General features: G+C 41.6%; 1 protein-coding gene across 7 annotated transcripts in view; it reads right to left on the minus strand.

Moving 5' to 3' along the window:
* GREB1L (GREB1 like retinoic acid receptor coactivator) overlaps nucleotides 1-26879 on the minus strand; it is a 353788-nt gene that overhangs the window by 14450 nt on the left and 312459 nt on the right. For 6 of the 7 annotated variants that reach the window (XM_077135834.1, XM_077135830.1, XM_077135828.1 and 3 more), the window contains 8 exons: nucleotides 26041-26233; nucleotides 20014-20144; nucleotides 16816-17155; nucleotides 12979-13094; nucleotides 11950-12194; nucleotides 8551-9456; nucleotides 1205-1360; nucleotides 806-945 (listed from right to left, as the gene is read on the minus strand). In XM_077135834.1, coding sequence (XP_076991949.1) covers nucleotides 806-945; nucleotides 1205-1360; nucleotides 8551-9456; nucleotides 11950-12194; nucleotides 12979-13094; nucleotides 16816-17155; nucleotides 20014-20144; nucleotides 26041-26233 — 2227 coding nt within the window. The remainder of the gene's footprint in view (nucleotides 1-805; nucleotides 946-1204; nucleotides 1361-8550; nucleotides 9457-11949; nucleotides 12195-12978; nucleotides 13095-16815; nucleotides 17156-20013; nucleotides 20145-26040; nucleotides 26234-26879) is intronic. The other variant, XM_077135833.1, reaches the window with a different exon arrangement.

Below are 26879 nucleotides of genomic sequence, written 5' to 3' on the forward strand. Positions count from 1 at the left end.
TCTCAGAGCAGAAGCAGGGTTGGGGGAAGTGAAATCGGTTTGGCCTATAAGAAGGAAAGTTGTTTCTAGAAGCTCAGAGCCAACAAAACCAAGAAGATAAATTGGAAAAGCAATGTAGAATTTATCTTCCAAATAGTGCCAAATGCTATCATTCACTGACTTTCCCATCCTTTGTGTTTAATGATGTGCTGACCAAAAAGAAGCTAGATCCTATGGGGTGTTGGCTCCCATTCTTGGTTAGTCTCCCCATTCTCATTGCATAAACCAACAAATATTCTGGGTGCCTACTAATCAAAACCTTACCAAGCTGGGTTAAGAATATGACTGGTGCAAATCAACAGGCTAATCAGACTCAAAACTAAAAAGGCATACCCCACTGGCTTGTCAGGTAGTTGTACCATTTTAGCCAAAAACCAAAGGGAGGAAAAAAACCCTTTCACTAAATATAACTTAACATCCAATTATTTCACTATCACAGATAAAACATCTCAGCTACTTTCTTTCCTAAACTTGGCACACGTAACCATTTTGGTGAAGTAACAAGATACTAAAGCTAAGCCAATAGTTTGCACTCTTCTGTACCTCCCACCCCATTCTAATAAACCCAAAGTTCTTCTAATCATAGTTTTGTGCACTTTGGTCACTAATGGTTCATTCATTAGTTTCATAATTAAGAGTTATTTACCTAGGGTCTGAAATGAAGAGCCTTATTTTTCACCCCTCTGCACCACCACCCCACCCCATACATGCAGAAACACATATTGGGTAACAAAGGTCCAAGGCAAGGGTGAACATGGGTCTGCACCTGGGAGGCAGTGGTGAAGTCCATGTACTGGTGGCACTGCTCACAGTGGTGGAAGGTGTTGTAGGCTGCGTATTTGGTCAGCATCATGGACACAGTTTCTCGTTTTTTAGACTCCTCAACTTTGGATTCCTTTATCGTTTCTATGAATAAAGGGGCAGAAAAAAACATACCATGATACATAGGTAAAGCCCCTCTGTCTGGGAAGAAAGTTCCTCCTCTTGGAAGGGTTTTTTCAAGGATTCTGTAATTTACACCCTGAGAGGCAATTATGAAAATTAAAAGATAGGTACATGTGTAAGAGCAAGAGGAGGATTATTTAAACCATTCCAGGCCTCCAGCCCTGATTTTAGTTGCTCTTGAACTTCCAGAGTAGGAAAGCCTGGCTCTGCTTGTACTGACCTTGTTTGACCTCTGCCAGCTTTTCAGTGTACACCAGGCTCATCACACTGTACTTGGGATCATGCACACTGACGTCAAAAGGCATCTTACTGAAGCTCTCAATATCAGGCCAGGGCTCTCCCTCTGACTGCCTTACTTCACCACTTTCACCGTGATCTAGGACAAAAAGAAAAGGCACAGACCAGTCAAAATGACCTCCTCCCTCCTTGCCACAGGGTGTAAGAGAGGAAAAGGGATTATGAAATATAAAGCCCAGAGTAAACAAAGGCATTCTGAAAAATGAGCTCAAAATGAGTACCAGGGTGGAAAGAACCAAAATTACACCAGCTCAGACCCAGGCTTGGAAGAATGCTGACCCACACTAGCATCCAGGATTTGTTTCTACGGCCCCGGTAGACTCCCACGCTTGTGAGATCAACGAAGTCCCTCCTCCCCTTCAGCCCTAGTTTCCTTAAAAATTAGCTAAATTTTGGATTATCTCAATTCTTACCATTTTAATTGTGGGGTTTTAAGATACTGACAGCCTAAGAGATTTTAGGGATGCATTTAGCAAGATTCCTAGTATCTGCTGCACATTGGAATCACCTGGGGCGCTTATAAGACTACCAATGCCCAGACTAGCCACCCGAGGGCAATTTTTTTTCTTCAAGAGATGAAGAAAGTTTTCATTTCTTTTCACATTAAACTCCAGGGCAATTAAATCAGTAGGACCCAGGCATCAGCAATGGAAATAATAGTAAGTTCCTCAGGTGACTCCAATATGAAACCAAGCCTGAGAATCACTGCTTTTACATTTCTGGCCCTACCTTAATATTTCACACCTTTAGGCCCTGTACGTAAACCTTTAAAGTTCCTGATAGTTGTACAGTTTAGAAATGGTGTATTTACAGTGCTAAGACAGTGTGTGGCAGGCACATGGTGGGTATTTCAATAGATGATATTTATCATTATTAATATTAAAACGTATGAGATCAAAGAGTAGCTTAAGACAACTTTCAAAGGGAGAAAGAAAAAAGCTTCCCCAAAAGCCCAAAGATTGAAAGTACAGCTACTATTTTTTTTAACATTTTTTATTGTGAAATATATAAACAAAACAATAAATTTCAAAGTACACTGTAACAAGTAGTTATAAAACAGATTTCAGAGTTTGGTATGGGTTACAGTTCCACAATTAGAGGTTTTTCCTTTTAGCTGCTCCAAGACACTGGAGACTAAAAGAAATATCAGTATAATGATTCAGCAGTCATACTCATTTGTTAAATCCTGTCTTCTCTGTTATAACTCCTCCTTCTCCTTTGATGCTTCTCCCAATCTTTAGGGATATTTGGGCTCTGCCTGTTCTAACTTTTTCATGGTGGAAAGGGTGTTGATAATATGGGATGGGGGGTGGAACTGGTTGATGTTCTGGAGAGTCTGGCCCTTCTGGGTTTCAGGACTTATCTGGCCTAGAAACCATCTGGAAGTTATAGATTTCTAGAAAGTAATCTTAGTGCATGGAACTTTTATAGAATCTTAGATAGAGCCCTAGGTGTTCTTTGGGGTTAACAGAAATGGTTTTGATTGGGGGTTGGCAAACCATGCTAATTAGCAATATCTAGCTGAAGCTTGCCTAAGAGTAGTCTCCAGAATAGCCTCTTGACTGTATTTGAAACTGTTAGTCACTGGTACCTTATTTTGTTACATTTCTTTTCCCCCTTTTGGTCAGGAAGCTGTTGTTGATCCCACGGTGCCAGGGCCAGGCTCATCCCTGGGAGTCATGTCCCACGTTGTCAGGGAGACTTTCACCCCTGGATGTCATGTCCCATGTAGGGGGGAGGGTAATGATTTTCCTTGCAGAGTTGGGCTTAGAGAGAGAGAGGCCACATCTGAGCAACAAACGAGATTTTCTGGAAGTAACTCTTAGGCATAACTATAGGTCGGCTTAGCTTCTCTGCTACAGAAATAAGCTTCATAAAAGCAAGCCACAAGATCAAGGGCTTCACCTGTTGACTTCGGAGTCTCTAATGTTTGAGACAGTATCAGAGGTTCCCCAATGGTAAAGTTTAATAATTCCATATTTTTTCTCTAGTCCCTCAAGGGACTTTGCTGACATTTTGTAATTATCTTCCCAACATACTTTGGGATGTATCTGGGTATTAAGCTATACAGAATTACAAGCCCTCATTCCCATTCTGGGCTTTATGTGTTTGAGTTGTTTTAAATAAGCTATCCAGACAAGTTGAATTAGATTATGTGCTACAGAAAATTTAGGTTTTGGACAAAGTAAACCGCTCTTCCTTTGATCTTATACAGTAGATGAAGTTCTAAAATACAAACAATGCAGTCCTTACCTCTGTATCCTGACTTACCCTAGTCCTGACCATAGCAGCTTCATTCCTATCTTTAATTGAAGCCTGATCTCTTTTTTTGGTTTCTTTAACAATTGTTATATGTAGCAATGCTGACTTTCAGAGCTCTAGAACTCCAACTCTGAGTCTAGAATGTCACACAGGTAGCCAAAGTTCCAGAGAGATATCAGGTTTTACATGTATAGCATAGCATCTCAAAATCTAGAAGTAACATTTACAGCTCTGGACTAAATGTGACTGCTATACAAGCTTACAATCTAGGCCTCGATTTTCTTATGATTGTTTTCTAAAAGAGACCATACAATATTTGTCCTTTTGTTTTATTTTGCACTATATAATGTTCCCAAAGTTCATTCACCTCATTGCGTGACTCACAACTTTGTTCCTTTCTGTAGCTGCACAATATTCCATCACATGTGTACATCACACTTTGCCTTTCTACTTATCAATCACTGTATCCTTCAGCTACCTTCATCTACTGGGCATCAAGGATAATATCCAGTGTACACAATCTGTATCTCATGTTATCTTCACTTAGTTGTACAATCATCCACACTCCCAACTGTAGACAGTTTTCACTGCTCCAAAAGAGAAAGGCAACCAATAAACACACCCTCACCAAACAGAAAATTAAAACTTTCCCTTAACTCTTGTTCTTCCCCCACCCCAATTCTTTACCCCTGGTATTGCTGTGGCACTATTGATGTGTTCCTGTTAAATATAGGCCATGGTATGTAATAGTAGTTTTCCCTCTATAACCTCTCTATTATTGAGTCTTTGTACAAGATTGATACTTTTGAAGTGGTTCATGCAAAAACTTATATTTACAGTGTTAACTAGTGAGATATGTGGCCCTATAGAACCCCTTTTAATCATATTCAGCTTCAGTATAGCAATGTTACTTATAAATCTACTAATGAATTGCTTTCACTTCTGTCCATTCCCTTGCATTTCAGTTCAACCTCATTAGGTTTGCCCATCGATAGTTTTTGTGTATCTCAAGGTCCCCTATATTCTACATTATAAGCTTCTGAGTTTACCTTTACTAAGGTCATAATAATGAAATCATACAGTAACTGTCCTTTTGTGTCTGGCTTATTTCACTTAGCATTATGTCCTCAATGTTGTCATATGCGTCAGGACCTCATTTTGTCTTTACTGCTGCATAATATTCCATCGTATGTATACACCACATTTTGTTTATCCACTCACCTCTTGATGGGCACTTGGGTTGTTTCTATCTTTTGGCAATTGTGAATAATGCTGCTATGAACATCGGTGTGCAAATGTCTGTTTGTGTCACTGCTTTCAGTTCTTCTGGGTACATACCGAGTATTGTATTACTGGGTTGTAGGGCAACTTGATATTTATTTTTCTAAGGAACCACCAAACTGTTCTTCCTCAGTGGCTATACCATTATACATTCCCACCAGCAGTGAATAAGTGTTCCAATTTCTCCACATCCTCTCCAACATTTGTAGTTTCTTATTTAATAGCAGCCATTCTTATAGGTGTGAGGTGGTATCTCATTGTAGTCTTAATCTTTATTTCCCTTATAGCTAATGAAAATGAGCATCTCTTCATGTGCCTTTTAGCCATCTGTATTTGTTCTTTGGAAAAACGTCTATTCATATCTTTAGCCCATTTTATAGTTGGATTGTTTGTTCTTTTATGGTTGAGTTGTATGATTTCTTTATGTATACAGGAAATCAAGCCTTTAACCGATAGGTGATTTCCAAATATTTTCTCCTATTGAGTTGGCTACCTCTTCACCTTTTTGACAGTCCCTTCAGGCATAGAAGCATTCAGTTTTGAGGAGTTACCATTTATCTATTTTTTCTTTCAGCTTGTGCTTTGGGTGTAAAGTTTAAGAGGGTCCCTCCTATTAATAGATCTTGAAGATGTTTCCCTATATTTTCTTCTAGGACTTTTATGGTACTGGCTCTTATATTGCTACTACTGTTTTGTTTTTTTTTGCATGAGCAGGCACTGGGAATCGAACCCAGGTCTCCGGCATGGCAGGTGAGAAATCTGCAACTGAGCCACCATTGCCCGCCTGCTACTACTTTTTAAAACAAATAATATCCTTTTTTATATCCCTGAGCTGAAGTTTACATTTTATTTAAAATTCAGTTATTCTAGTTTTTAAAAAAGGTGTCACAGGCAGGCCATGGTGGCTCAGCAGGCAGAGTTCTCGTCTGCCATGCCAGAGACCTGGGTTGGATTCCCAGTGCCTGCCTATGCAAAACAAAACAAAACATGTCACGATATCTCTCAAGAGCACCATTGCATTAATCTGCACTAAAATGAAAGAGAAGTAAAATCCACTACCAGAGTTTCTCCCTGCAAAGGCCAGGTTCTCCTACCACTGGCCGTGGTAGGAGACTGAGTCCTTTATGGCTCGTTAGCCCAGACTAAAAGCCAAGATCACTGTAGTATGATCTACGGACAAAAGTAAAGGCATCGTTGTTTTGTGGTGCCAAGGAGCTGAGTGGAATGGCAGGCCTTCACTTTCTCTGGCTTGGCTCTGGCCCTGTGCTACTGGTCCCTGTCCCTTGCCAGGAGGCCCAGGTTGTTTCCAGGCCAAGCTGGAGCTCTGGTTCCCCTCTGCGGTGGGCCTGGGGATCTGGCTCAGCTCAGGTCTGGACACAAGAAAGCAGATGTGGATGGGAAGAAGAGATAATGTGTGTGCACGTGTTATGTGAGAGAGAAATTGCAGATGTGAACTGGTGAGGAATGGAAATAGGGCTGGGAGCCATAATAAAATGATTGACTATGACTGATTTTATCTGATCTTGCTCTGAGCTAAACTAGTACCTTGGGCTGGTCACAGAACAGATACAAACATTTAGGGAAAAGAAGTGAGCTGAGTTCTCCAGGGTTAATTTGTTAGGGGAAGATGTCAAGGGCTTTCTCTATTTTACATTCATCCTTGAGGGGCTTGAGAAAAACTTCTCCTTCTACCTGATCACATCTCCTTTGTCCCCACAATTTCTCCTCCAGCACAATCATTTTATAATGTGGAGCCTTAGCTCTGAGGGCACTCTCTCAGCCACATGAGAATGTTTGACAGTATATGCCCAAGCCCAGTGCCCAGCCCCTTGCTGCTCCAGACTGCAGAATGAAACCATCTCACAGATGACAGCTGGGGAGGAATGAGCTGTAGGGGTCAACAGGAGGAAGATGCTGGACAATCTTGGGTTGAAAACCAAAGGGTTTTGTTTATGGCATCAGTGTTATGTTCTGGACAGTTTTCATTTCATTATATTAATCCTATATTTATTTTCAGCCTTGTGGTTAATATGTAAGATGTACTCTGGCTAACCAATAAAAGACTAGTATCCAGAATACAAATTATGCCTTGGGTCCTTAAACAGAACACCACAAAAGCAGATTTTTATAATGGTTTAACCATCTCGGTAATTAATCTACCTAACAAGCCTTCGTAAACTGTCTCTTTGCCCAGTACCCTGCTGATCACTGTGACGAGAGGAAGTTCAAAAGAAGCAGAATACTCCATCTCTGACCTCAAGAAGTTAAAAAAACAGCCACAGTTTACTTACAACTATTTGCTAGACTAGGAACATTATCTTTTTAAAAAATTTTTATTGAGAAATCTTCACACATATACAGTCCATCACGTATATAATCAGTGGCTCACAATATCATCACATAGTTGTGTATTCATCACCATGATCATTTTCAGAACATTTGCATCACTCCAGAAAAAGACAAATGAAAAAACGTATACATCCCATACCCCTTAGCCTTCCCTCTCATTGACCACTAGTATTTCAATCTACCCAATTTTTTTTTACCCTTTACCCCACCTCCCATTATTTATCTAATTATTTTTCCTTATATATTTTTACTCATCTGCCCAAATCCAGGATAAAAGGAACATCAGACACGAGGTTTTCATAATCACATGGTCACAATGTGAAAACTATATAGTTATACAATCTTTAAGAATCAAGGCTACTGGGACACTGCAACAGTTTCATGTACTTCCCTCTAGCCCCTCAGTGCACCTTAAACTAAAAAGGGATATCTATATAATGCATAAGAATAACCTCCAGGATAAAATCTCTTGACTCTAGTTTGAAATCTCTCAGCCACTAAAACTTTATTTTGTCTCAGGTCTCTCTCTTCCCCCTTTTGGCCAAGAAGACTCTCTCAATCCCATGATGTTAGGTCCCAGCTCATTTTGGTTGTCCTGTCCCACAATGCCAGGGAGATTTACATGCCTGGGAGTCATGTCCCATGTAGAGGGGTAGGGCAGTGAGTTTACCTGCTGAGTTGTGTTAGGCCACATCTGAGCAACAAAAGAGGTTCTCTGGGTGTGACTCTTAGGCTTAACTTCTCCTTTGCAGGAAGGAATAAGCTTCATAGGGGTGAACCCCAAGATCGAGGGCTCAGCCTATTGAATGGTTGTCCCCATTGCTTGCGAGAATATCAAGAGTTCCCCAGATACAGAAGCTGAATATTTTCTCCTTTCTCCCCAGTCCCCTAAGGGGATGTTACAAATACTTTTTTTTTACCTCTGCCCAAATTACTATGGAATATTTTTGGGCATCACACTAACCTATACAACCCAACAATATCTCATCCCCTATTCAAGATTCCATGTAAGTATGGTGTTCAAATAAACTGACCATACCAGTTAAATTACATAATACGCTACCCAAAATATAAATTTTGCACCAAATATCTCTCCCTTTGGTCTCACACAGAAGCTGAAGTTTTAAAATATGGACGATATTGTCCTTTACCCTGTATTCTGATTTACCTTAGTCCTGTCCAGATCAGCTTCATTCATATGTCTAGTTGAAGTCTGATCACTTTTTTAACAGTTGGGCACATTATCTTTAATCCTCAAAAAAACCCTGAAAATTAAATATTGTATGAAGGCAAAAGAAAACTCCCAGGACTCAGGTGTTCAGGGCCTTTGCATCTTGCCCCCTCCACCAGCTCCCACTGTCCAGGTTCAGAACGTACCAGTGTTGATCTCTTCCTCATCATACACGTCCACCTCCAAAAGCCGGATGAGCATGCGGAAGAGGATCCTAAGGAACTGTAAATAGGAGCCCGTCTTTCCCACCTGATGGAGAAATGTTTCATTGGAAGAAAGGAAGAGAAGGGAGGAAAAGAGGAAAAAAAAACTTTCACACTGTGGCTCTCCAGTGTCCCTTGCTTCTGAGAGGCCTGAATGGAGCCTCCATGGCTTGACGCTACCCCAACCCCATGCCCTAGACATCTCTGGCATCTCTCTTCCTTGGGGAAGGTGAGCCAGCCGTAGCCCCAGGACAGGCCCAGCCTGACCTGACCCTACCTGGGGGGGCCCGGTCAGCAGCAGCCTCCGGGGATGGATACTGCGGGCACCAGCAGCAGGGTCAGGATGGTTGCTGTAGTCAGCGTGGTGCTGGCGGGCTGCGGTCCACTGGCGGTAGTAGAGAGACTGCTCCTCACTGCTCATGTCCCTGTGCAGGAGTGGACGCAGGGAGCTCACCCAGGCCACGTCTGCATGGGGCAGCAGGGATGAGGAAGATGGCAGCTTCCCACTTTTCTGGGAGCCCAGGAGGCCATAGGCTGCTTTGGAGAGGATCACGATTGGAGGCAGGGCCACAGGAAGGCCCCTGAAGCCTCGGACAGGCTGTCCTGGCCACGTCAGGGTCCGGGGCCCTGATGAGGAGGATGAAGGCTTGGAGGTGGTGCTGCTTGCCAACAGGGGGCCCAGAGAATCGCATTCCTGTTTTAGAGTCTCTCCAGCTGCTGGTGTGCCAATTAAGACCCCTTCATCCAGCCCCACGCTGTTGGCTGGGCTCTGGAAGCTGGGGGTCAGGGACTGCTTCTGGGACTTGTCGGCTGTGCTGGAAGAGCTCACCCCATTCTCCATGATGGAGCCTGAAAGAAGATGGCAGAACCCACCCCCGTTACTGACACTCAGACATGCTCCTCCCGGGTTCCTGATACCACTGGGGAAGGAGAGAAAGGCCAGGAAACCAGCTGAAGCACAGTTTTCCTCTACAGGTCATAAGAACTGTAAGCTGGATGTCTTTCCTTTGTCCTTCTATTCTCCATGCTTTTCTACCTGCTCCCTTACCCTGGCTTCTGGGTGGTTTTGGCCAATGGGAGAAGCAGGAAATTGGGTGGGGCTAAGAGGGTGGGCATTGGGGCTGCCTCCAGGCACAGTCATTCGAGTTGGCTGCCATCCTCTACTAAGGGCTGTGTCTCATGCCTGGCTGGCCCTCTGGGTCCCAAGAGCTGCTCCATCCACTTGCTTCTTCAGGCCAGTGGTGGTAATGGTCCCTATGGTGAACTCAACTGCAGTATTGCACTGCCCCCTGCACCTTTCCAAGTGGTACCCACATCTTTGTAACTAGCCCCTTTATTAAGCTCTTTTCCCATTACCTCATTTAGTCAGATCTCCTCCTTTCTCTTTATTCCTAAAGCTGCCCCACAAAGCTCACCTATTCTCAGCCTAGGTCTGGTTAACCCCCACAACTGTAATGGTTTGCCCTCTGCTGTTGACTAACTGCAGAGTCCTCATCACTAAAGGATTCAGACTCCGGTCCTGCCCCAATGGCACTTGCTTCCTTCCTTAGGCAGAAAGCCCCATACTTCTTCTGTGGCTAAGCTGTGACACCTCTATGGGCTCCCGAAACTAAGAATGGGGGGGCCTCCAATGTGAATTGGTGGAAGGCCCCATCTACTCCAGATGAGACGCCCCTCATCCCCAGTCTCCCTGTATATTTGGTCAGTTAACTTCATATATGGTTCTTCCCTTAAGACATCAGCCATTTTTTGGTTTGAGGCCAAACCAAAAGCTCATGACATCCAGGTCTGAAGTTTCCCTCTGAGCTCAAATTGGTGTCTCCCAGGTATATAGGTCAAATCTCAACTTTGGAAGATCTTGAATGAACAGCCATTAACCTCAAGTTATCAAAACCAAATCACTCTGTTTGCTCATCTGACTTTTGGTTTTTCCTTCTGGTAGAGAACATGCCTTTCCCCTCACAGCCCTGAATTCAGAGTCCCTGGGGTACACACTTACAGGTTTGCGATCTCAGCCTGTTGGTCAGGGTTTCCTTGAAGGGAAGGAAACTCTCAGTAGCAGAAGGCAAACCATTACAGTTGTGGGAGTTAACCAGACCTAGGCTGAGGATAGGTGAGCTTTGTGGGGCAGCTTTAGGAATGAAGAGAAAGGAGGAGATCTGACTACAGGGCAGCAGGAAGACATTTCTCCTCCTCCCCATCTTTCTCTACTGGTGCTGGTATTCAAACGCTTTTAGGTGTGATATCCTTCTCTCCCTTCGGTTACCCTCTACTAACCTCCAAATCTCTTGACTTTATCCTGACCTGGTCTCAGAGGAAATAACTGAGGAGTGTGTAGGGGTGGGGTAGGAATGAACAGAGTGAGCCCCAATTCCTGACTGAGGGTGAGCAGCTGGGCATCCCAGGAGGTTAGTTTTCCTGCTAGTCCAGGTTGAGGGTCACTACAGAGACAGAAAGCCCCTGGAAAACTTCAATTCCACAGTGAACCAGCAAGAGCTGCTAATAGCACGAACAGACTGCTGCCACTCTGGGGTTCAAAACTGTGCATGTGAACATGTGCGTATGTGTCACAGTGACATAGTCACAATGATTATTCAAAAAGTGGAAAGAAGGACAGACATGCCCCCTTAGTATTAATGCTGGTCCCCTCCGGCAGTGGGATGAGGGGTCATTTTTAATCTCTCCTCTATACTTTGCTACATTCTCCAAGTTTTCTTCATTAGGCTTCTATTCCTTTTACAATCAGAAAAGTGTTGAAATAGTGCTGCATTTGCCATAATACAGTGTATCAAAAGGTAATTAATTCATGCGGGCACATGAAGGATGGTGACACCTTAAGAGAGGGCCACCAGGCCACAGGCCGAGACTCACAGTCAACCTATAGCCCCAGGGGAGCCGTCGTTAGATAAGTTAATTGTCATTAGATATTTAGAAAAAGCATTCATTCAAACAAACATTTTGGGCCAGGTACTAAGCCAATTAGCAGAAGCATACAACTTCAGGAAGCAAAAGAGGGCCTTTGTGCAAATAGCCAATGCTTAATAACCATGAGATGGTTAAAGGTGGGAAAGATTAGGGGGAAGTGGTGCAGACTGCGTGGATAAAATTTATGGAAACTATTATGCCTGTTACAAGCTCTTCATTGAATGTTTACCCAGAGAAATATTTTGTGGCTGTTTGCAGTAGTTTCCCAAGTGTGCCTCCTGGGGCCCTGAGATCTGGAGGAGATGTCTGAGAACTCTGCAGGCCTCGAGGGGCTCAGTGAATGTCTCTGCCTCCATCCCTCCCACCCACCTTACGATTGCTGCTCCCTCATCCATTGAAAGAGACAAGAATACTGACCTGAAGTTCCAGTAACAGCACTGCAGGCGCTCTGAGGCCTCTCCAGATCAATTGGCAGCTCGTCTGAGTCATTCTCGCTGACAGGAGCTTGCTCCTGCTCCTTTCCGCTGAGATCCAGGGCAGCCGTGGGCCCCCGAAGGACCTCTTTGGAGACATAGCAGCATGCCAGACCTACCTCCTGCTCCAAGGCCGTGCGGGTTAAATAGCTTGAGTCGATTAACCGGAGGTCACAGTACTTTAAAGACCTGTACAAAAGGAATTGGACTGTTGGGGACTCCGTCTGGCCGTGCACCCAGTGTTTACGTCAGCCCAACTATCTGAATGGGTCATGGGGCAGTTAAAAATCAACAGGAGGCAGGCCATGGTGGCTCAGCAGGCAGAGTTCTCGCCTGTCATGCCAGAGACCTGGGTTCGAGTCCTGGTGCCTGCCCATGTGCAAAAAAAAATCAACAGGGATTGACTGCCAGGGAATCCTTGATGTCAAGCTCACCCTGCCCTTTGTAGCTGTTATAACCTGGGGCTAGTCACTGAACCTCTCTGTGCTTTACTTTCTTCCAGCATAAAATAGCTGAGTAGCATCTTGCTCACACTGTTATTATGGAACATGAATGACATGTAAAGCATTCAGGATAATGCCTGGTACACAGAAGCCTTTGATTAATGCTGCTGCTACTGTCCCCTTCCAAGCCCGGGCCCTAGATCCTTGAGGGCACTGGAGCTGCAGATGAACTGAGACAAAGCACTTTATCAGAAAAAAAAAATCTGGTTTGGTCAATTGCTTTCCCTCTGCCTCTCCAGCCACCCTGCTTTTACACACAGACATTTCTCAAATGTGGATATCTGCCATTCCCCAAACTGTTGGATGATCTCTGGAAAGTCAGAAAAATCAAAGAAGGCTCTATTTCTTACATAGTTATATAAAACAATGATCACCTGCCACATGAGCGAAAGGCCTTAAGCATCAACGAAGTTTTAACCATCAGCTCAGCTGGGTAACTAATAAAAGATGACTTATTATTTAAATAGTACCTGGGAAAGGTTTCTCCAAGAGGATCTTTGCCGGTTAATATCACTATACAAGGCAGACCTTCTAAATCTTGGTAAGTCCGAGGGATCCATTCTTCTTGCTCATTTCCTCTCCAAGTCTGTAGAAAGAAGTTCACGTGATACAATTAAAACCCCTTATTTAAGTTCCATCTTTTTAAAAGTTTCAAGATCCAGATTTAGTCACAGTTGTGTTCCCAGATGACTTCCACTTAGAATGCATGTGTGTCTATAATTGCACTAAAAAGCATGCACAAAGCACTTTTCAAAGAATGTGGCCTGTAGTTTTTTTATCTCAAAAGGATAAAACAGGAGATTGTGGCACACATCATAGATTAGCCACGTAGGCCAAAGAAACATACAATGTGGATTACCCCACCCCACCCCAGTGATGCAAACCTCACAGAAATCCTGGCTAAATTACTTGACTTAAGGCACTTAACTACACTTTCTTCACATAGTGGACAAACTCTTGGGACTGAATAAAAAAAGACGATTTCAGTTGTGAGTGACTCAGAAAAGAATCTAAAAACTCCACCAAAACAGACATTTTCACTAAGAAAGCCATGAAAGTTAGCTGCCCCGGCTGCTTATTTTCCCTCTTTCTCCCTCTATTGACTTTCAAAATAACTGACTCAAGAAACTATTGCCTAGGCTTCCAAAAATTCTCTCCCAAAAAGGCACCAAAATACAGCCAAACCTGGACCAAGAAAAAACCTTGCCTCTTAGTTAGAAGAGTCATGCATCAGTTTCTCACATATATCATATTTATATACATATATACATATATATTTTTAATAAGTCTAACATGAATATATCAATGAAAGAAAAAGTTTAACCAACTTGAAAGATGTTCAAATGTTGAGAGATCTTATAGATTTTTATTTCAGAGCAGAAAGAACATACTATCTCTTAAGTAGATAAGGTGCTTTCTACTATTTTCTATAAAATGTGCAGCATCTAATTATGTTTTATCTGGATTTTAGGAGGAGTTATAAGAAATCAAATGGCATTCCTGGTAATGCTTTAGGAAGCAAAGACTAAGAAGTGAGGTGTAAAGTACTGCATACAATTTTACCTTAAAATAGACTAGTACTCCCCTTGCTACACACAAAATGGGATAAAAATAAATACACCAGGCAAGGGATAATATAATGGGTTTTGATTAATGACTTATTCATGTCTAGGAAAGGCGCAGTGAAGAAAAACCATTTTTTAGAAATAGATATGCCCACAATTGTTCAATGAAAATCAGTATAATTTGTAAAACTGGAGGAAACTTAACCACTCTTATGTCTTCGTTTCCACCCAATTGTTTATCAAATTTTTACAAACCAAGGGGTAATCAGTGGATCTACATAACTGTTTACAAGAGTGAGAGAAGTTCCATATCTTAGAAAACTGACTTAGAGTAAACAATTTTGTAAACAGGAATCACTTTACTTATGGCCTCCTCAATGGATTCACAATATCCTTGACGCTTGAATTCTCCCAGAATGTTTTTCCTCTCCCAGAAACCAGTAGGTCATGGTTATAATGATGGAATAAAAAATACCATGTTTTACTACAAGAGGAGATTTAGTTTTAAGAGATTATTGAAACAAATCTCATTTTTGTTCTTGACCAGTTAGAACTGGCCAACCCCATGAAGAAATGTTTTTCCATCCATCGATACTTCTGATGAATGATGGCTGGGATTCTTCTATGGATCAGCCATGCCCTTGGGATGATTTAACTGCAGAAGAGTTTAAGACAGTACAAAAGATGGACAAGCACTGAGTTCAAGGATATTATGGGGCCCAAGACCATAGAAATCTAATCAAACTTCACAGGCCTTCTGGTGGAACTTATTTAGATTTAAACCTTATATCCTTCCAAAATGCTTATCTTCACTCATAACTATAAAATGTAGCAAGATAATTAGGGGTAAATGCAGTCGAGAGACTCTCTAGTAAGGGAGCTGTCTTGCTTAGGATGTGAACATCTCACTGGATCTCATATCTTAATTCCCACATGAACAGGGAGTATAAAAAGGATGGACTGATGTGATCCAGTGGTTTTGGGAGTATGGAACTCTCTTAAGTGTGGCTGATGTCAAAACGAGACATACTGCTTTGAGAAGTAATTCCTTGAGATCCCTGTAGGACTCTGGGTCGTCATTTATGACACGCACGGAGAACAGAGGCCCTCAACCCCAGCTGCCCAGACACATCACCCTTTAAAAGCCCTGCAGCAATTCTGATGTATTAATAGCTGAGTTATTAGCTATTAATAACCTAGGTCTTGATTGTGCATTGCATACTATGGCCCAGAAGGGCACATCATTTAGGCCCTGGTAAGTTACATGGACTTGGTGACTGGCACTTCTGATGGGTCTGAATAAGGAGCTGCGACCTAATCAGAGTCAGCAGAGACCTGAGAAGACCCTGCAGCCTAATGTATTTAGACAGTCTCCCAGCAGCCAGCGTGTGTGGTGTCATCATAGCTGTGGTGATGATTTGCCTTTCCAAATTCTTCATCCATTAGTATTATTCAAATTATCCCAAGCCCTAGGTCTCAATGAATTACACTGTGAGAAAAGTTTCAGGACTGGTACATGTTATTCATCCTAGAATTCCACTGTATGGGCTATAATTTAAAATTGTGGATATGTATCAGTGAAGTATAAATGTTACAACTTCCATTAAATATAGGATATTATATATTTTGAACAAATTTAGTCTAGTTGTTTATCAAGTCAATACAAGACATAGTGCATTTTGGATTATTCCATTTAGGTTAGCTAACGAAACATGATAAAATGATTTGCATTTGCAAAATGCTTTATGAACACTAAATAATCCCCAGATTAGAGCTCTTCAAGGTCTAACAATCCAGCTCTGATTTCACAGATGGTGGAAACTGAAGCCACCCAGGGTGAAAGTGCAAATCCTCCAAGACTACGTGCTTTCTATTTATAAAATTTGTACAGAGCTAGATTTTTCTTAACCTAATTGACCTCAGTATTTAGTGGGCAGGGTACAGATATCACATCAGTCTAATTCAGAAACATAGAACCTAGCTCAGCACTTTCTAATGGATAGGATACATGGGATTCTAGAAGTCCCAGGGTGGGGGTGGGGAAACTCCACAAGGCCTAAGGTGAGAGAATTCTGTTCGCAGTTTCAGGAATTCTACTAAGGGGAGGGGGTTGTGAAGGCAGCCAGTCAATGGCAGTGCAGAGGGAGCAGCAAAGGGCTTGCTCATGCACTATGCACTTATATTTATGATATTTCGAACCTTGTCCTTATACCTAGATAAGTCTTAGTCTAGCCAAAGCCTTGGGGCTGAGGGTCAAAGCAACTACAAAGAACCACAACTTGTTGAACACTCGACGTGCAAAAGGGTTGGGAACAGTTCTGTAAGAGTAGAGAAGAAAAAATATTTCACCAACTTAATGGTGTACCTCACACAGGTCTGAGAGCACATCTTTTTGTTTTGTTTGTTTTTGAGAAGACAGATGGCCATGGGCTAGCTGTGTTGAACAACATAAATAAACATGGGGTCAAACTGGGTCATCTCATTCTTGCACCTGCAGTTGGAGAGCCAAGAAGACCCACTGCATGCACATGCTAAAAACGGGGCTTGACAGAATCTGTATAAACTAGTACAATTAAGAAAGGGATTATAATCCCCTAGGTTTGGCTTTAAGATTGCCATAAAGATTAAATTCACACATGTGCAAAAGTCCATTAAAATCAGGTACCTGAGCCACCTACATGGGATTCTTAGAAAACAGAGATAAATCGTATTTTGAAGGAGAAAGATCTGTCCAGGGCTAACCTTTAATCGCGCCACAAAGTGAGTTGCCACACTGAGTTCGGAGGCAGGGTTCGCAAGGATGACCTCAAAGCGGTACTGCAGCCCCAGCTTGTCTCGCACCTCCTGCAGCCGCTCCTTGGCGAGCATCGCCAGCTGCGCTGAGGGCACCCTGATGAGGAGCATGTGTCCCCTCCCGCTTGTGTTTTTTCCTGGGGAGCTGAGGAGGTCATCCATGATGCTGAGCGTTTCGGGTGTGCTGTGGTCTCGGAGGGACGCCATGGCGGTGAGCGCCATCAGCGCCTCCGAGTACTGCTGGATGAGGAGATAGCAGCGGACTACCATGCTGTGCAGCCGGGGGTACCTTCAATAGAACACAGGGCACGAGCTCTCAGGCAGCAGGCACGGCGGGCCCGCGAGGTCCGTGTGTGCGTCATGCACAGCCGGGAAGGGGTGACTGACCCGTGGTGGGGGCTCTGGACTCCACATCACTGAAAGGAAACACTGAACTCCCAAAACATGTGAGTCATAACCTGTTAGTTTAGGTACAGCGAGGTGAAGAGGTTTGGGGGTGGTCTAGCAACCTCAGTTTCTTCAAGTGTAGCCCCTGGACCAACAGCATCCCCTGGGAGCATTGCTAGCAATGCAAAATCTCAAGTCCCAACCCACACATGCTCGATGAGAAGCTGCATTTTAACAAGACCCCAGGTGATTTCTATGACTACTAAATTTTGAAAAGCACTGGTCTCATCAGGTTGTTTGCAGTTTTAACCAATAATCCCTGGATCCTTAAGGTGGTGAGGGAGAAAGGCATTGGGTCAGAGTCCTAATGTTGTCAATTTATTTCTATGATACTTAAGATTACAGGAAAGGAAACTGAGGCATTAATATCTGTGGAGTACCAGGTATAAAAAAAAGCTGTTACTAACATGAGGTCAGCCCCATAGAGAGCAATAACCATCTTCCCATGAAAAGTGCCTCGGGGCTGGAGGGAACCTGGAGCTGTCTGGAGAAATAGCACCCTCTAGTGGTGTGCTCCCACCACCTGAGACCCTGCTCTTTTCCCACCATAATCTGAAGGTCTTCTGAGCCTGGTAGAAGGGGTGTCCCCACACCTCTTGGGACCACTCTTCTCCTGCTGGGACTGCCAGGTAAGAGGATCACTTTGTTCATACTGGCGATTTTCACAAGTACAGAGCAGGTAGAAAATAAATTTCTCATTTGTGTGCCATTCCTTGGAAAGCCAGGCCTGCAGCATAACAAAATGAGTATAAATGGGCAAAGAGGTCCCACCTGCAGACATGAAGAGGGCTAATCAAGAAAGTGGGCACTAGCAAAGCTAGGCGCAGGCCCAAGGTTGGCTAAGTCTCTCGTAGAAAGTCTGAGTCAATGCATTGTCTTTTGTTGCCAGCTAGTAGCACTTACAGCCAACTAGCAGCTGGGTAGGCTAATGGGGTATTTCACCTTCATTCCACTTTAATAATTCTATTTAAAGTAATACACAGGCCTTGAACAGAAAAGCCCAGGTCCATGAGAGTCATCTAATGAATAACGTGGTTTTGTAGTGTTTTAGAGCAGGAAGGACCATAGATGTTCTGTGTTCTAACCACTCCACCTTGCTATACAGAGAGTGTTAAGGTGCTAAGAAAAATTCACTGGATACGATCATACAACTGGTAAGAGACAAAGATGAGTCTAGATTTTATTTAGGCTTCTGACTCCCCAGGGTCTGCATTCAAGGATTGTATGAATCCTTGCAAGAATTTAGTATGTCGGGGAAAAAGTGAAGAAATCCTTTGGTTCAACCAATCCTGGGCTCATTCTTTCGTGTTTAATAAGTCATTGCTGTCAGTAGTCTGGGGTGACTGACCTTGGGAAACTAAGAGCAGGTAATCCATCTTTACAGCTTAATGTTTATCAGCTGGGCCATGAAGGAAAGGCAACAGAATAAATGGTAACTTTGACATACAAGGCATTTAAACTTCACATTGTGAAAGAATTATGAATTTAGAAGTGAGTATTTTGCCAACTTATTATGCCTGCATTAAACTGGAATTGTAGTGTTGTTAAGTATTATAAAAGTTGCAATAGAAGCCAATGTAAAATATGAATTATGAAACCCTGAATGATGTTAGTTAAAAAAGAAGTTTCAAGCTTATGGAAGGAACAGGTGGGTGAGGAACACAGAAAGGGGAGAGGCATGGGATGACTTTGGAAATTTAAGGTCATGTGTGCTGTGAAAGTATTTTAAGTGACAGTGTCAGGTATGACTTCTCCAAGCCTTTCTCCTTTTCCTGATACAAGCATTAAAACTTGCTGGATAGGGTGCATTAACCTGTCCTCATTCTCCTTTCTCTTTCTTTTCTCTGATGATTTCTGGCAAAATTATAGGACAGGTCATTCAATATGTGGCTTGTGATCAGTTGGAGCCAGTTTGAGTTTTAAGAAGTGAGCTACTAAAAATTACAATGTACTTTATAAAATAGAACCAGTTGCCCCCATATTCGATGACCAAATACAAAGAATATCAGGAGGAGGTAGGGCAGGGGGATTTTAGGTTAACACAAATTCTAATGCCCCTGCCTTACCCTGTGGGTCTACCTTGAAGAAAAAAAATAGTGAAATCCTTTACTGTTCTGGAGTTTGAGATTGAACAGGGGAATAAAAAGAAGGCAGAGCAAACAGAAGAGTCAACATCTGTAGCCCCAAATGTCAGATATTGGAGAGGGGCCCTACGGACTGAACTCACTTAAATTGCTGATTATTCCTTGATTTTCTCCAGTTTATCCTCGAAATCTCTCATAGTAAAATTTAGTTTTAACTGAGTCCTTTGAGGGCACTTGCCTGTGGTGGAGAAAGGGGGAAGGCATAAAGTTCCTAGAGGTAGGGTATGGGAAGGCCAGACTCCAGAGGAATGTCTGTACTAAGCAAAACCCTCCCTTCTCCTTCTAACCTCCTGCTGGAAGCAAAGAAGCAGGTAGGAGCAGCGGTGCCAAGTTCCATTTGTGGTCACCACTTTTTCTTTGTTGGTCTTAGATGATCATATAAAACCCACATGAGCAAAGGGTCATCTTAGGAAGGACTATTTTTATTCTGCTGTCACGAGTGTCATTTGCATGCCCTGGCCGACATCAAACTCCCTGTGACACTGACACTGAATCCTTTGGGCTATTTTAGACATGCAAAGTACAGCTGAAGAAAAGGTTGAAAGTTCTCATTCACCTCTCCAGGAGCGTGTTCACCATTTTTTCGAAAGTCTCATCACATCTCAGTAGCGGACTTGTGATTCCCCATTGCAGAGACTTGCTGTACTCATTCAAGCCAAAGTACAGCTTCTCACAGCCCACGTCCTCCTGATTCAAAATACAGAACAAACAGCCAGTGAAGAAGGGACACAATGTGTCTTGTTTTTCTAGGGGAAAACAAACATTGTAAGAAGGCATTTCCTGGAAGGTTTAAAAAAAAACAACTTATGTTTAGTTATATAACCTGCTATCAACTCAACAATATTTCTGAGGCACTAAGTGAAAATTTCCTTTTACTTCATGTGACTTGAGCATGAGTAGTAGAATGCCAACATGCTTTTCTCAAGGTAGATGGTACCTACATACATGGTTTTCTTTTTCTTTTCTTCAAATATTTTCTGAGGAATAGCACTTTTTAGGCAGATGCGATCACACTGAAGTCAGTTTCAATTCCCACTCTCTCCTGCTTTAAGCTACTCTTTGATACATCCGATATCCACAGAACTTTTAGGAGTTGGATGCACTCCAATTAATGGAAATTAATTATTTTGGGATGTGACACAAAGATACTCTCAGTGGATTCTGAGATATGTGACAAGCTAGTTGTCCCTAAAATAAACAGCCCCAGAATATTACATATGCTTTTTGAGTTCATGTATTTTTTTTTTTAGGTTTTCTTGCCTCTTTTCTACATTTTTTTTCAGTCATTTCTTCTTGCTGTCTTGTTACATACACATTTTAGTCTCACTTTTAAAATTTATTTTGTACTAACATTTTCCTTTAAAGACTCTCCAACTTATTTCATAAAGGTATTATAAGGCAGCTTAAAAAATAAGATAAAAATAAATTAGGCAAACAGATGAAGATAACGTAAGGATAACAGAAACAAGATGAGGCCAGAGATAAAGTTAGTTCTCCCAAAAATGCATACCAGAAGTTTCTGCAGACGTTGTTAGAAATAGGCTACAAATTTGGTTCTGAGCTTTTCAGGAGCTTATTTAAAGAGAGAAACTCAAGTAACTGTATGACTTATAAGGTCCATAAGATAAAAATAAGGCACGATTTAATTGGCATCTTTAAAATTTCTGAGGCATGAAAAACCAATTAACCTTGCTATAGAATCAGCTCTTATTTGAAAATAAACAGGTGCCAGGTGAGGACCACAACACGTCCTTAGACATACTGGAGTCTTAGTGCACAGATTGAACAACTATCAGAGACTTAGAAGCATTTAAAAATTTTTTTGTTACTTTTTTAGAAGTATTTTTGTTTATTTCCTCTGGGTTCTTTGCAGTGTTCTGGATAGCTGGGTCAAATAAGTCATTTCAGGATGAAAAAAGTTATTCCCCTAAGTCTCCCTTCCTCATCTGGAGTGTCACAGTCATATGGGAAAGATTTATCATGTACATATCTGGTCTTCACATTCCTTCCCATCCTTGGTCCTCTTTCTTAGGGGAAAAAATCCCATCTCAAAAAAAAAAAAGAATCTTCTCCTCCAAGTACTGTTCCCTCAGCGACCTCTCCACCCCCCACATCCAGCTGTCCCTGTTCTTTTCCTGATGTCTCTGCCTTTTCTCAGCTAAACTCTCTTCTGCTCTGCTGACATTGTTCTCTGTGTCACCAAGGACTCCCAAGGCCAAATCCAGGGGCCTTTACATGAAAATCCTTGGCCTCACTGTCTTCTGTGCATTATTTTCTGCAATTCTAGCTACCATATTACCTCTGTGATCATTAACATAAAAAAAATCCAAATTGTCCTTTCAAAACCCCAATCCAGACTCCAATTTTGCATTTACAGAAATGTGCTCACCTCAGCCTCAACTCAGTCAAAATCTGTCTCGTCTGCCCTCCACAAATCAGTCTTCCTCTCCTTTTCTTTCAGATAAGAGCATCAGTGCAAAGTCATGTCTAACTCTTCCCTCTCCCCCCTAATAAACAAATCCTGGAAAACTTACCATTTCATCCATCATTTTTTTCTTTTTTATTAATTTTTTAAAAAAATATAACACATTCTTAACTTATGATCATTCTGTTCTACATATATAATCAATAATTCAAAATATCATCACATAGTTGCATATTCATCATCGTGATCATTTCTTAGAACATTTGTATCAATTCAGGAAAAGAAATAAAAAGAAAACAGAAAAATATTCATATATACCATACCCCTTACCCATCCCTTTCACTGATCACTAGCATTTCAATCTAAATTTATTTTAACGTTTGTTCCCCCTATTATTTTTATTCCGTATGTTTTACTCATCTGTTGATAAGGTAGATAAAAGGAGCATCAGACACAAGGTTTTCACAATCACACAGTCACACTGTGAAAGCTATATCATTATACAATCATCTTCAAGAAACATGGCTACTGGGACACAGCTCTACATTTTCAGGCAGTTCCCTCCAGCCTCTCCATTACATCTTTTTTTTTTTTTTTTTTGGCATGGGCAGGCACCAGGAATTGAACTCGGGTCTCTGGCATGGCAGGCAAGAACTCTGCCTGCTGAGCCACTGTGGCCCACCCCCTCCATTACATCTTGACTAACAAGGTGATATCTATTTAATGCGTAAGAATAACCTCCAGGATAACCTCGCGACTCTGTTTGGAATCTCTCAGCCACTGACACTTTATTTTGTCTCATTTCACTCTTCCCCTTTTGGTCTAGAAGGTTTTCACAATCCCTTGATGCTGAGTCCCAGGTCATTATAGGATTTCTGCCCCACATTGCCAGGAAGGTTTACACCCCTGGGAGTCATGTCCCACGTAGACAGGGGGAGGGCAGTGAGTTTGCTTGTTGTGTTGGCTGAGAGAGAGCGGGCACATCTGAGCAACAGAAGAGGTTCTCTTGGGGTGACTCTTAGGCCTAATTATAAGTAGGCTTGACCTATCCTTTGTGGGGTTAAGTTTCATATGAACAAACCCCAAGATTGGGGACTCAGCCTATTGTTTTGGTTGTCCCCACTGCTTGTGAGAATATCAAGAATTCCCCACTTGGGGAAGTTGAATTTTCCCCCTTTCTCACCATTCCCCCAAAGGGACTTTGCAAATACTTTTTTACTCACTGTTCAAATCACTCTGTCACCCATGTTTTTTATTGCCACGACTGCCATCCTGATTCAGGTATTTTTAATTCTAACCTGGATTATAGAAAAGCCAGCAGACTGATTGCCCCACTTGTAATCACTTTGATTTAGCCTATATACTTAATGGAATACCCCCAAAGGCAGCCTCTCTGTATCTACTAGAACTGACCATGTGCATACCCTGTGATCAGCAATTTCACTCCTAGGTTTATACCCATCAGAAACATATACATGTTTACTAGAGACCTGTGCTAGAATGTTTATAGCAGCAGTATTAGAACTAATCTGAAACTAGAAACTATCCAAATGCCCTCAACTGTAGGATGGATAAATGAATCATGGTCAAGTCACACAATGTAATATATATACAGCAATAAGAATTAGTGTTTTGTGACTTGTGTAAAATATAGAAGAATCTCACAACATAACAGAAGAAGCCAGATACAAAAGAGTAAACACTGAATGATTTCATTTATATAAAGTTTAAAACTGGGCAAAACAAATTTATGGCATTAGAAAAGCCAAAGCAGTGGTTATCTTTGATTGAAGAGTGCTTGGAAGGGACAAAAGGAAGGCTTCTGGGGTGGTCCTGGTGTTGGTCCCACGGATGTGTTTTGTTGTGAAAATTCATCAAGCTACACATTTACATTGTTAATATAAAGAGTAAAAGAATAGATATATCTTCTAATAATACTATAACCTTGCTAAAAAAGTCATTAATGTCTGTGTAATAAATATAAAATGTCAGCCTGGCACTCAAAGCCTCCACATTTATACTTCCAGGTTTCTTTTCATCCTACTAAGTGTTCTCCTGAAAAATGCTCAGTGTGTCTTCCTCTGAAACCCCACCCAAGCTTTATGTGTGTCAGACCATCCTCTCTTTCCAGGCCCATCCTCAGTGCTCTCTTTTCCATCAGTCTTTCATAGGTCTCTCAGATGTATGTAGCTTCTCCCTTATTTCAACCCCCAGAGAGTTTGATTTTTTTAAATTGTTGTTATAGTGACTTAGAGTTGTACTTTGCGTTCTCCTCTAAACCATACATTTCCTACCTGTTCTCTGAAGGATCAAACATAAGCCAGTACTCAATAATATGTATTTTTAATTAATTACTGTGCTTTTCTCAATTATTACTGCTTTAGTTCATGGTTTCAGGATAACTAAAGGGGGCTAATCCTTAGGAGCTTCTCCCTTAAATATGTAAAGTTGTTATTATAAATTAAGTCAATGTTTTCTCCTTTTCTCTATGTTGATCACAATTTCATAGAAATTAATTTTTTAACTTTAATTATGGAAGTGTATAATTCCCCATACTCCAATTATTTTATTTTATATTTTTCGTCATGGCAAAAAAACTCATTGATACCCAGGTCTCTGGCATGGGGGGAGAGAATTCTGCCTGCTGAGCCACCATGGCCCATCCCCAATTATTTTACACAAATCCTGGATATTATAACTTTAATCCATAAATACTTTATTAGGTATCTTTAAGATAAGAATCCTTTTTTAAAAATTTACCTGTAATAACATTATTACACCTAAAATATTACCATAATCATATGACTTTTAAGGAAAATGCCTTTAGGCCTGGTTCTCTATCATTTCATGTCAGGGAGGAGACAAAGGGCAGAAGCCATGAGTAGGAACTGATGTCCTGCTTCTGGAAAAGACTAAACAGACAAAGTAAATTAGAATGGTTCCCTTTTCTTCTCCAATATACTGAAACATAACATTTAAGAGGAGAACTATCCATTGAGCTAAAAGTAATCACTTCTCCTTTTATTAGTTCTCCTGGCAATCCCATATGCACTGGAGGAACTCAGCGGCAATTTGGGTGGCCCACAGGCCAGACCTAATCTTTAGAATCCAAGGAATTAGGGTAGCTTCTGTGATTTCAACCTTAACTTTACCACCTAACTGATGGATGGAGCTGGCATGAAGAAGATAAAGAAAAAGCTCAAGCAATCTATACGAGATAGTTCTCATAAGCGGCAACTGTTGATCTCAGCGTGATTCTATGACCTGAGCTTGCTCTACCACAAAGAACAAATTAATACTTGAAAAAAAAAGCTCAAAGTACGAGAACTTCAGAACAGAATGAAATGCAAAAGGTTAACAAATGAACAAATGTTATTCTCCCATAAGACATTCCTGTCTTTTATTTAAACATATTTATTTTCAAATATCCAATATGTTCAGTATTTAAAAATGAAGGATCTATTGTATAATGGCTAATCTTGATTCTTTTGAAACTATTTCTTTTGCTTGATAGTATGTTTAGCATACAGTTTACAGGTCATGGAAAACATCTTTTTAGGTATCAGAGACTCAAGCCAAACAATGTAAAGACTTGTGTGTGTACGGTGTTGTGATGGCTACTCTCAACCTATCACCTGCTACCATTAAGTTCTTAAAAGAAGCATTTCCTCCTGTTTCAATCAGAAGACTGTGAGAACTATTAAAAGGAAAAAATCCAGTTACTAGGAGAGGATGAGAGTGATTATCAGTTATACACGTCAGAATGACTAAAACATGACAAATAAGCTACCCAAAAGGAGAATAAAATTTCCTGTTCTTAGACTGAAATGAATCATGTATGGACAAAAAGAATTCAGGCTATTGATAATGGTATCAGTGACATTACATTTATTGAAAACTATACAAGGTAGATAATTTGACATCTGTGTAATAACCGATAAAAGAACCACCTGATCAAATTTATATGTGGCATTATTCCACTAACTTTTACTTTTATAATAACTATACGTATATGGGACTTTTCCAAGATAAGGCATTGTGTTAGAGTTATGAGACTATATGCTGTATTTTATAGCTCTGCGACCACATTTTATTACAGTGTTCTACCCTGTAGGGAATGAGGACATCACCGTGTTTCAGGGCAGAAAACAGACTCACCATGTTGTCCAGCTGTATCCAGTGAACCTCATTGCTGGAACTGATTCGGGACTGTTGGGTCTGCAGAGTGTATGGGCAGGAGCTCACCTGGAGCACGAGGAGGTTGAAAGCTTCCAGTACTTCTCTGCAATTAATGACTCTATCTGCCAGTCCATGACTGGGCTCACCGTGTGACAAAGAGCCTGAAATGACACTGTAGAAATACTTAAAGTCAAGTCATTACCTCCTAATGTAACTGTTTAGATGCAGAAGCAGACACTGGAGTGTGAGCTACTGTTTTAGCTCTTATTTTTATTGGCTCTTTCAAATTGGGAGCGGGAGTAGAAACAACCAAAATTTGACTTGGAAGAGAACAATTTTTGGCTGTTTCTTACCTCTTTTGGGCAGATTTCAGGGACAATGTTTTTCCCTTTGCCTCCGATAGGCCCCAAAGTGTACCTTCAGTTATCAAGGCCAAGGACAGTAGTTCAGATGGTTCACCTGAATGAGGGAGCTTCTCCATCAAAGCGTGATGCTTAGAGACCGACAAGTGGCAAGGGACCCCCATGGGGTTATACCATTCTCAGTCTACCCCTGAGGCTGCCAGACCGTGGGGAGGGCCAAGGGGGACCTCCTGCCACTCCCCACTCCCACCCATGACAAAGATTTTTATATATTTGAATCATTTTCAGTTCTGTTAAATGTGGATGTATCAGATTGCCAGGCGGCCTCAAAACCACACAATTCTTTCTCAAAAAAATAACCTCGATGCCCTGGAGAATTAATTAAATCCAGAGAGAGCTTTAGAGATATTACCCCAACATTTCAAAGATGAAAGTGAGCTATCTCTATTCATAGAT

This window comes from Tamandua tetradactyla, chromosome 18 (assembly GCF_023851605.1).
Source record: "Tamandua tetradactyla isolate mTamTet1 chromosome 18, mTamTet1.pri, whole genome shotgun sequence".
Classification (NCBI taxonomy): Eukaryota; Metazoa; Chordata; class Mammalia; order Pilosa; family Myrmecophagidae; genus Tamandua; species Tamandua tetradactyla.